The 10,766-nt window shown below is 31.4% G+C and overlaps 1 protein-coding gene across 1 annotated transcript; it reads right to left on the bottom strand.

The window, feature by feature from the left end:
• Positions 1 to 1,276: 1,276 nt before the first annotated feature.
• Positions 1,277 to 3,658, bottom strand: LOC133669137 (GDSL esterase/lipase At5g33370-like). Its single transcript, XM_062089164.1, has 5 exons — positions 3,373 to 3,658; positions 3,084 to 3,211; positions 2,744 to 2,986; positions 1,750 to 2,002; positions 1,277 to 1,642 (listed from the first exon to the last, which is right to left on the bottom strand). The coding sequence occupies exons 1-5, from the start codon at positions 3,620 to 3,622 to the stop codon at positions 1,410 to 1,412; spliced, it is 1,107 nt and encodes a 368-aa protein (XP_061945148.1). The 5' UTR covers positions 3,623 to 3,658; the 3' UTR covers positions 1,277 to 1,409.
• Positions 3,659 to 10,766: the final 7,108 nt, after the last annotated feature.

Raw genomic sequence — 10,766 nt, 5'->3', positions numbered from 1 at the left:
GTTTCGGGACGCTGCTGCTAGTTAAAAGATATTATATTATATTTTTTTGAATTATAAATTTTAATAAAAAGTTAAGAAATAAATATGAGTTTGTAATTTTATTTGTTTGTGATAAAACAAGGGATAAAAATCATACATTAATTTATTAAAAAATAATTTGTTTTTTGGTATCATTTATATACTTAGATTAAATTAAATTTGAGGCCAATATAAATTAAATTTAAGATTCTAATGGCATCCATATAAAATTTGAGGCCAATATAAATTAAATTTAGGGTTATATCTTATATCTTATTATAACAAATATAATTCACGTTAGTAATTAAAACTTATTTCGCTTGATTATTTATACTTGGTTATAAGGTTTTAACCCAAGTGCTCGTGGACATGGCCATAATGTCTAGGCTAAACTTCAAGTTCAAGTTCCTTTTTTTCATATTATTTATTAATGAGTTTATTTTAAATGATTTCTCTATTAAATCTCTCTTCTTTACTTATATATACACACACGCATGCACATGAAAATATAATAATAAAAAATCTTAAATAATTTTCTTGTTTTTATTGTAGTAGATTAATTTTTTTTTAATTTTATTTTTTTTAGTGTTACTATATTTTTCTTTGACTATTAGATTTATGGCTTTTTTAATATACTCTCAATGATTATTAAAAAAATATATTAAAATATATAAGAAAAAACTATTTTAATGTAATTTCATGGTTTTTTTCATGATATTTTATTTAAAAGTTAATAGATGATTTTTTTAAAAAAAATATAAAATTACAATCTTAATGTAACTTTGTATTAATTTGTTTGGTAAGCGTTCAATTTATCACAACTTTTAATTATTTTTTTTAGATCACCATGAAGAGTCATATTCCGAACATATGACGTCCATGACTTGACGTTGCAAGGACAAGACAATTATTTGTTGTTCTTTCCTGTCTCCCAAAATCAAACTAAAAACAAATCAGTATTGTCCCTTGCATCAAAAGCCAAAAAAAGTAAATAATTTAATCCAGGAAAAAATCCCTTCGACACTGAACATGCACGTTGGTAAACTTCTCACTCGATCATCGGAGAGTTAATTAGAATTTTATTGGAAGTCGTCATAAAAATAATTTTTTTGTCAAAAAAAAAAAACTGTCCATAAGAGTTCGTGTCTGGTGACAGGACACTCTGAAAAAAAGAAAATGGATGAACACAATTGATGTGCGAAATGTATAGAAAAATTTCAATTATTCACGATATTGCGAACACAATATAATTCAAGATTCACCAGTCTAAAATCCCATGAGATTTACTGCAAATTAACACAAACATGACAAGAAAAACTGAAAGAAACTCAAATGGAACTGGATATATTGAAGTCATGGCGATTAAGAAGGTGGGTTCATGACATGATCTATCAGGTCCTGGAATCCAAGGCCATGATGGTGCTGAGATTCATAGGTTTCATGTATCGGGTGGAGCCAGTCATGATCTGCTGTACTATAATTCTGTTTGCCTTTTCTGATGGATGGAATGGATCCCAGAATGCATAAAGGTCACGGTTAGGGCACAAGTTTGACAACAGTGTGCACAGTCCTAGGCCATTGTATGGCCCTTGTCCACAACATGCTATCTTTGATGTAGTAAATCCTGCCAAACCAAAAAATTGATTTTTTTTTTGTTATATCTCACAATGAGCATATAGTACTGTATCCTCAATGATGAAGTGAACTGTCTACTTGGAATATATTGCGTACCATATGCTTGAGGATTACTGACAAAATCTGCGTGCATTTGGTGGGTATTTGCAGCAATAAACACATCGCTGCCGATTTTTCTGTTGACATCAATTATCATGCTCTCAAGTTGAGGGTTATACAAGGCAGCCGCTCTCTGTAGTTCAGCTGAGCAGCCACCATTTGTGCTCCTCATGGCCAACTCTGCTGGAACACAACCCATCGGTCCAGTACCAGTCACAAGAACTCGACGTGCTCCGAGATTATACAGCCTCTGCAGTAATGATCGAAATGGGGATATATAGTTCATGTTATTTTCAAATTAGAGTTTACTCAAGAACTCACAATCTTCGGTGATCGATAATACTATTCTTGTTGATGATGTTTATCCACATACATAGTAAGCCTCCTAAAAAGTACTATTTCATTTGAATCATATAGTAGTTTTGTCCTAAAAAGATATATCTTGAATACAGAGAATGAACCTTGTAATTGTAAATAACTAAAATCTTGTTTCTTAGCTGATGTGGGATACAGTGGGCAGAACAAGAACAAAAAATTAAAAGGGGTAAATTAAAAAAATTATTTTAAAAAAGTTAAAATTTCAGTTATTTTTACTAAAATTATAAATATTTATAAGGAAGAGGCTAGAGGCTGAGAAAAACATTTCCTTGCTTTGTAAAGGTTGGGGCCTCTATCAGCCCCCCTGTCTCTGCCACTAATGATATAATAATATCATCATACCCTTCAGACAAGAGGTTTAAGTAGTCACACATGCCTAACATTTTCATAAATAAAGTTAATAATGATATGTGTACATTATATTATAGACCCTCCAAGATATTATCCCATTAAAGCTGCATAATAAGTTTTGTCTTGAAAAAATAATTATTTAGGAGAGAGATTAACCTTATGCTTATAAGCTACCAAGTTCTTCTAATTGGATAGTAACATTGTCTAATTTATTTTTTAATTTAGTATTACAAGAAACTTTAAATGAGAAAAGAGGAATTACCATCAATAGTTTCTTGTACTCTGAAATGAGATGCTTGACATAATCTGGCAAATCATATTGGCGAGACCTTGCAGAATAAGGAACCAAGTAATAGTTGTTGACAAAATCATTCCCACCAACGGTGAGCAGGATAAGTGACTGATTGACGAGTCGCTTGGCCTTCTCGGCTCCGATAAGCGCACCAACTCGTTGCTGATATTGTTGGAAATTCTCCAGTTGTCTATGCATTCTTATTATATTTAACTGATATTGTTGCATTAAGGCCACATATTAGATCAGCTGTTCGGATATATGTTACTGGAAGCAAGTCATTGAGAAATTAGACAGGAAGGTTGCTTACAAACTGAATTCCAGTGTCATTAAGGATTCCGATTCCAGCCGAAGCAAAGTTGGCACCAACAAGTAGTTTTTGTCCTCTAAGCTCTGGACTCAGGTAAGGCAACGGGGATTCTGAGCCAATTTGCTCACCTGACAAATGCATTTAATGATTCTTAGTGAGACTAAGATATCCAGAGAACATGTTAGTGTGCGTGTGATTATTTGTGGACATTTGTATAGACAAATGAGCTAGGTAACAAGGAAATGTAAATCATGCCACATAATATCGATATGTATATTGGAAACTTAACTGATAAGGTCAGGAATGTTCAGGCCATTAGAGAATCGGCCGGTTGCTCGATGTGTTGGATAATCGATCCCATAAGGGTATGAATCGGCTCGTGCAGTTGTTGCCAGGTAGTTGTTGTTGCCACTATCGACTAGTGAATCACCGAAGACGAGGAATGCCCTTGCGTCAGCTTGGTGAACAATGGCTCCCAGTACCAATGCCAGACCTGAGATCACCCAATAAGAACTGCAAGCTGATGAGTTACTGGCCATTGAAATGGTCAATGAAACCCAGAAGAGAATACTTGTATAAATTGACAAAGACCTTTGGATGTGGATGAAATATACAGGATGGACTTGCATCTATATATACACCTTCTGGCTCTACCACCCTGGATGTAAACAACCAGCGGAATCCGAAAGCAAATTATGGGTATTGGTAGTTGTGGATGCTAACAAGTTGTACCTGTCATGGATTAAAACCTTGCCACAAAATACTGTTAGGGGTTTATATATTCAAATCCACTGGTTTATGCCTTAATATTCAGTAATGCATGTGTTATATATTGTGGTTGGCTTTGATTGAAGTTTCTGCAGATTAAGCTGCTTTCCAAAGAAGAAGAAACAACCTTTACATTTCACTGTAAATTAATGAACTGTCCATGATAAATCTCTGATCGTGGCATTGGATCTTGGGATTTCTTTCATGTAAAAACTTACTACAGTAAATTACTTATCAAGACTCATAGCTAACAAAAATAACTAGGTCTAGGTTAAAAAAATGCTTACAGGGTACTATTATTTCAGATTTCTTTGCATGTTAAAGCAAACCCTCAATTAACTATGACTTTAATACCATTCCATTACATTTCACTAAGATCATAATTCATACAATCATGAGATACATTGCCATGGCAATTAAACTTGCAATAGTTCTCTTTAAACATCATCGATCAATGCAAAACAAACTGAAGTTACAATTTCTGGTTTCCTTAATTTGGTAAGACAGTGACTATGGTGTTGAGTTTTGAGGTCCTGTTTGAGCTGGACCAGTACAAATAAAGCTGCATATTCTGTGTGACTTAAACTGGAAACTCACCCACGAGGCGACTTCTAGGTTTCCCTTTTCATTACACATTAGAGGCATGATCACGAAAAGGGGAAGTATAAGGATCCTTTAGTTATATGATACCATGTGACATGCATGAATTGGTGGCAGTTAAAATAAGTAGCCCTAAATTAAGACTTGCTTCCACCGCCCTATCCTTGCCTCATTGTACAAATTAACCACGTACAATAATCTCGAAGTTAACACTTTGATCTTCTATGGAGTTAATGTTACCAAGAATTTCAAACACTTTTGATTAGTTGTTAAATGCTTCAGTCACTGGGAAGTTGAACCTAATTCTTTGGCATTGCCTGCTAAAACTTCAAAAGTCGAACCCCATCAATGTCAAGAATATTGATTGATACTCTTGGATTCCCCCCCCCCCCACCCCTTTTTTTCTTCTTTAGAAACCAACAGAGTTCCCCAATTACGAGTTTGAGCAATATACCTCCACTCCACACTTTAAGTCAGTCATTTAAAGTTGCTCCAATACACTGAGCTTAATATGCCAGGAATTCCACCTTTTCTTCACTGACCTAAAACGTGAGTCGTGGCCCTCTCAGAAACCAAAAAAGTGGGTAATAATGCATGCGCTACTTTATTTAAGATCTAGCTGCAAATCTCCAATGTAATAATGGCTTGATGATAATGTTTTGGTCTATCTGTGATTACATTTCTAACACCTCTGTGACTTAGCAGTCAAAAACAGTTCAGCTAACTGTCGAGCCCACAGATTCAGGGGCTAAATTCAATGTGATCTAAATTTTTCAGGCTCTTAATATCTAAACAGTACTGCTTTAGAATGGAAGTCACACGCTGTCTTCAACTTCCACTTCAAAACAAAAAAATTGCTTTTTTCTTTCTAGTTCTCAAGTTTAATACCTGAAATTTATGAGAATGGACTAGCTGCTGCGGCTGAGAAGCCTCAAGCACCGCCCCCCACCTAATGAACCTCTTAAAAAAAAAATCACTTTCCTCTTTCCATAATAATAAGGTAAGCTCCAGAAATGGGCAGAATTGCCTAATCCTGTATTTCCTCGAAGTAAGTATCCGAGTCTTAAGGTGAATCATGAAAGCTTTGAGAAAAACTATAAATGAGATGACGTTATGAAATATTTTAGAAATATTTTATTGTAATTTTTTATGCATATTTGACAAATGAGATCTTGGATAATCTTCATTTTGTAATTGTAGTCTTTTCTTAAGGAAAGACGTACAATCTTCATTTTATAAAATATAATTAACAAACATATTTTATTCACTCTTGAAATCTTTTATTTAGTGGGATCTTTGGCCATTGCACAAGTGGTTATTAGCTCAAGCCGGATCTGGTAAGTACGTACAGTGTGGGAGCAACTGATACAAAGAAGTCAGACACGACGACTTGCCAAGAGGGAGGTCTTTTTGAGCTCATGTTGATTGTTTCAACAAAGCTGGCTTAGTCTTATTTTCTGGAAATGAAGCTAGTCATACTAATGATGAGAGGATCTGGATTTGTCTGATCTTCATGTCTTAATGTCCACTCCTGACTCCGCTTAAGCTTGGATCATAAGACGCAACCACTCTATAGATACCACTTAATTTCATATTGAATGATCCCATGCTGAGAGTTATTTGCTGGCAAAGCTAGTGTGCTCTTTTCTGGTCTTTAATTATGCCTTGCATTTTTCTTGTTAACATGCTCTATATATAGACATCATTTTATCATCAGAAACTGGGAATTAAGGTCCCATTAACTAACTGGTGTTTGGATTTTCACTATTCTGAAGGTTCTGTCAGGATTAATCGATATTTCTGAATATATTTAACTAACCAATTTTCTAATAACTTGCATCGAACTAATGCATGTCTCGCCAATTTAGAAAATATTTTCTTGTTATTTTTGGTTAGAATTTGTGAGCTTTTCATTCCTTCAATTATAGCGGCAATAATTGTAGCCTCCCTCTTTTTGGTGCTGGTAAGTTAATACTATTCAGCCCTCGAAGAGACAACTTTTTTTCTATTCCTTTCGTCTTTGCTCTTTTTTTTTTTTTAATGTTTTTCTCCAACAAAAAAAGAAAAAGAAAAGGAAATTAGCAATCAGACATCTTAGATGAAACTGTCACGTGAGGAGCGTAAAAATGTAGGGTTGGAATATTTTCACGACATACAAGAACTTGCCCTCAATAAATTTTGTTTTTTTCTTCTACAAAAAAAACTTAATATTTGATTTCAAGAACATTAAAGTTTTTTAACGTATTCATTTGTTATTTTCAAGTTAATACAGAACAAATAAGACTGTTTCCATATTAAACACACAATGAAATAATTAAAATATTATTTAAAGAAAAAAAATTAAACTTAATGTGAAGGAGTATTTTCCTATTCTCACAATGATTTTTCTTATTATTATAATTTAAAATGATGAGAAATTTGGTAAAATAATAAACAATTAAGAAGTGTAGTCAAACGATGAAAATACATTTGAAGTCAAAAAATTTATGTACGAGGTCAAGAGGCATTTTTAGTTTTTCACAATGATTTTTTTGTCATTATAAAGTCAGATCAAAGACAATTTTATATTTGACTAAATAAAAATTAAAAGATGAGTGTGCATATACAACACCTGAGGATGTGTGAGAGGCGTTGGCACATATCCGGCAGTGCGTGCAACATCTCTCAATATTCAAAAATATTCTTTTATCATGTTTTTGTAAACACCTTTGTGTCCTTTTTCTATTGGTATAACGAGTATTGATATTGGTGGTTCAACTTCTATTGTTGGACCATCCTAAATCTTGTGGTACAGACACCTAAAGAAATAATTTACCAAGATTATTTCATAAATAAGGTTGGTGGATAGATTTTTTCCAAGGTATGGATAGACAATCACTCCATAATATCTCAATTTCTTATTAATTGAGAAAAGAAGTTTTTCTTAGTTATGTAGAAAACTAGAGTATAGTACACGATTTTTATATCTAAGTTCCATAAACTAGAAAGAAAAGAGAGACATCGAGTATTCACTAGAGAACTCTTTACACTAACAAAATTTAAAAGGCCTAGCTCCATCACTGTTGGTTAATACCAAAGGGTTCTTGAATGGTGAAATTAATTCTATGTATTGGCTTGAGTAGTCAAGACTACCATTAGATCTCTTTCTCTCTCTCTGTTTTGTATTCCCCCCCTTTTTTTTAATATTTTCTTAATTTTAAATTTATCTTTATAAATTATATCGATTTATTTTTCATAAGTTATGTAGTCTTAAACAAACATCCTGATATTTGATTTGTGTTCAATTTTACAAGCATATGTTTTATTATCTACAATTAAGTAGAAAATAGTTTTTTTAAAAAAAATTATTAAACACAGTGGAGTCCTTCATCCGGATCATGAATTTAATGGGTTAAGCCATAAAATATATATCGTACGTATGAGTTAAACATTGACGAGTTTTTAAATAAAGATTTTTAAAGCTAAACCATACTTTTTATCGGACATCATCTAGATTATCTTATGATCCGTCAAGTCTATGGATCACATCATGATAACTCTTGTATGATTTAATCTTAAACTCGGGTTAGATAAAAAGTCAGGTTAAATTGGTTCAGGTCAAGTCGAGTAGTTTTTAGGTTGATTATTGGGTTGGATTTTATAATAATATCAACTAATTTTTATGCCTCCAAATCTTTTCTTATGCTGAAATTGTTTTTGATACATAGTATTGTATTGCACTGTGTAAACTAATAAATTACTAATATATTGATTGTAAAAAAAAAAAAGGAGGAACCGAGGGCCAGAAAAAAGAGGAAAGGAAAAAAATTCTTCCATGGTGTTAGATGTTCAAATTAAGTCAAACTGCCCCATCATCAAATAACGGACAAATTAATACCCACCTAACAAATGTACCCAACTGATTCGATTGAAGAAATAAGTATACCCAACGAACATAATTACCAAATAACTGTGTGTTTAAAGGTATAGTTGCGATTGTTTTCTAAAATATTTTTTATTTAAAAATATATTAAAATAATATTTTTTTTGTTTTATTTTAAATTATTTTTAATATCAGCACATCAAAATATTTGAAAACACTAAAAAAATATTAATTTAAAGTAAAATATAAAAAAATTTAAATTTTTTCAAAAATATTTTTGAAATACAAAAATAAACAATAACATCGAAGCAAAATTAAATATTACTTGAAAAATTTTCATGTAACTCATAGATGTCTTCAATTTTAGCAGTCTTAGCTCAAAACTGTTGCTCTCAAATATATATATTTTCTTTCTTTTTGCACTAAAATTATTTGATAAAGATCTTTTGGTGATCAAAACGACACATGATCTAATATAAAGAGAAATTGCAACTCCTTTTACGCATGTGCTTGTGATTTTTAACACTAAAATTAGGCTAAAATTGGAAGCAAGTGTGAGTCGCGTGCAAAATATTTGGGCCTATCAATTGTAAATAACAAAGGAGGTTAATCGATCGAGCAATATCAAAATAGGTAGAGGACTCAATTGCAAGAACTGATAGGTGACGGACTCAATTGGATAGACATAATAGTTTTAGGCACAAATTTATCCTTTTGCCTTATATATATTTACAAGCATACTGTTGTTGTTAGTGATTATAATTGTTTAAAATCATTACCCCGACAAAGATTTCAAATTGAAATTTAGGATTTTCAAAAACAGTTTAGAATGCATTCAGCTTTCATTTCTGATCATAGTACTAATTCTAACTATTTGTTAGAATTTTCAGGGTTGTGTAAGAAATACTATAGCAATTCACAGTATTTTATGAGGAAATCTACAATATTTACCCTATATAATTTAGCCTTATTTGTAATCACTTATAATTATAATTATTAACCAGCTAAATATTAAAAAACATAAAATCGACAAAGATAATTTTAGAAAAAAAAATAAAGAAACGAGAAAAAAACCATGTGGGGAAAACAGTGTAGCAATCCACAGTAATTTGTGAGAAAAACTACAGTGCTTTCCCTATATATTGTAATTCTAATTCTCAACCAGCTTAATATTAAAAAATAAAATCGACAAAGATAATTTAAAAAAAAATCATAAAAAAAATCATGTGGAGGAACACTGTAGTAATCCACAATGTTTTAAAGAAAAAAATTACAAAGCTAAATTCTCAACCAATTCCATATTAAAAAAATAAAATTGACAAATATAATTTTGAACAAAATAAAATAAAAAAAACCATGTGGGGAAACGCTGTAGCAATCTACAGTGTTTTGTGAGAAAAGCTACAGTTGTAATTCTCAACTAATTCAATATTAAAAAAATAAAATCGACAAATAATTTTGAAAAAAATCATAAAAGAAAAACTATATGGAAAAACACTATAGCAATTCACAGTGTTTTAAAGAAAAACATTACAAAGCTAAATTTTTAATCAACTCAATATTAAAAAATAAAATCGACAAAGATAATTTTGTGCAAAAAAAATTGGGGAAAAATACCAAAAAAATAAAAAAAAATCAAATCAACAAACAATTTTGAAAAACAATCATATAAAAAAAACTATGTGAGGAAACATTGTAGTAATTCACAGTGTTTTAAAGAAAAAATTTACAAATCTAAATTCTTAACCAGCTCAATATTAAAAAAAAAATTGTAAGTTTGAATATATGCTTAATATATATGCTAATATTATTTTATTATATGTATATTGAAAACATGTTTATCTTTTTTTTTTTTGATTGAGTTTTATTTTTAAATATTTATAAATTTAGACATGCATCACTTTAGGCTTTCTTTAAATATTTTTTTATCCTTTTAATGCTAGATAAACTAAACATTTTTATTTACTGAAATATATTTACAAACTTTCATATAAAGAGGGCACCCTTGTACCATAAAAAAATAATCAAGGGGGTATATCGAGGTATTAGCCCTTCACTTTCTTGATTATTAACTTCTATAGTCATTCTTAACAAAAACATACTGAAGAATGTTGAGTATGGCTGGTGTTCTAAAGTCCAAGGACACGAGACCTCTTAATTTCTCCGGCTGATTGAAAGAGCCGAATAAGGCTACACTGTCAAATTCATGAAAAGTTGAAAGACTATACTGTTATCTCAAAAACGTTAAGTGTTTTTAGACAGTAGAATCTCCCAAATGGAGTTTTGAACTTGGAACTTCTAGATGAGCTGGGTTTAGCTTACACAGTACTGTGTAGTTTAGGGGTGGGGTGGTAGTAGGTAGTAGTTATCAATGGCTCTAGTGCAATTAACAGGGAGAAACACAAGATTACTAGTGGTTTACTTTCTCACAAAACGTTTCTGACACCAATACA

Source organism: Populus nigra, chromosome 12 (assembly GCF_951802175.1).
Source record: "Populus nigra chromosome 12, ddPopNigr1.1, whole genome shotgun sequence".
In the NCBI taxonomy this organism is placed as follows: Eukaryota; Viridiplantae; Streptophyta; class Magnoliopsida; order Malpighiales; family Salicaceae; genus Populus; species Populus nigra.
Note: the sequence above shows the minus strand (reverse complement) of the source record. Positions and strands in the feature narration are given on the sequence as shown.

What these genes read in the sequence shown, in the direction of transcription:
- LOC133669137 (XM_062089164.1), bottom strand. Translation starts at nt 3,622, where the DNA reads ATGGCCAGTAACTCATCAGCTTGCAGTTCTTATTGGGTGATCTCAGGT. An exon ending in ATGACACTGGAATTCAGTTT is followed by an intron (nt 2,987 to 3,083) that starts GTAAGCAACCTT and finishes CAACAATATCAG; the next exon opens with TTAAATATAATAAGAATGCA. An exon ending in AGTACAAGAAACTATTGATG is followed by an intron (nt 2,003 to 2,743) that starts GTAATTCCTCTT and finishes TCATTACTGCAG; the next exon opens with AGGCTGTATAATCTCGGAGC.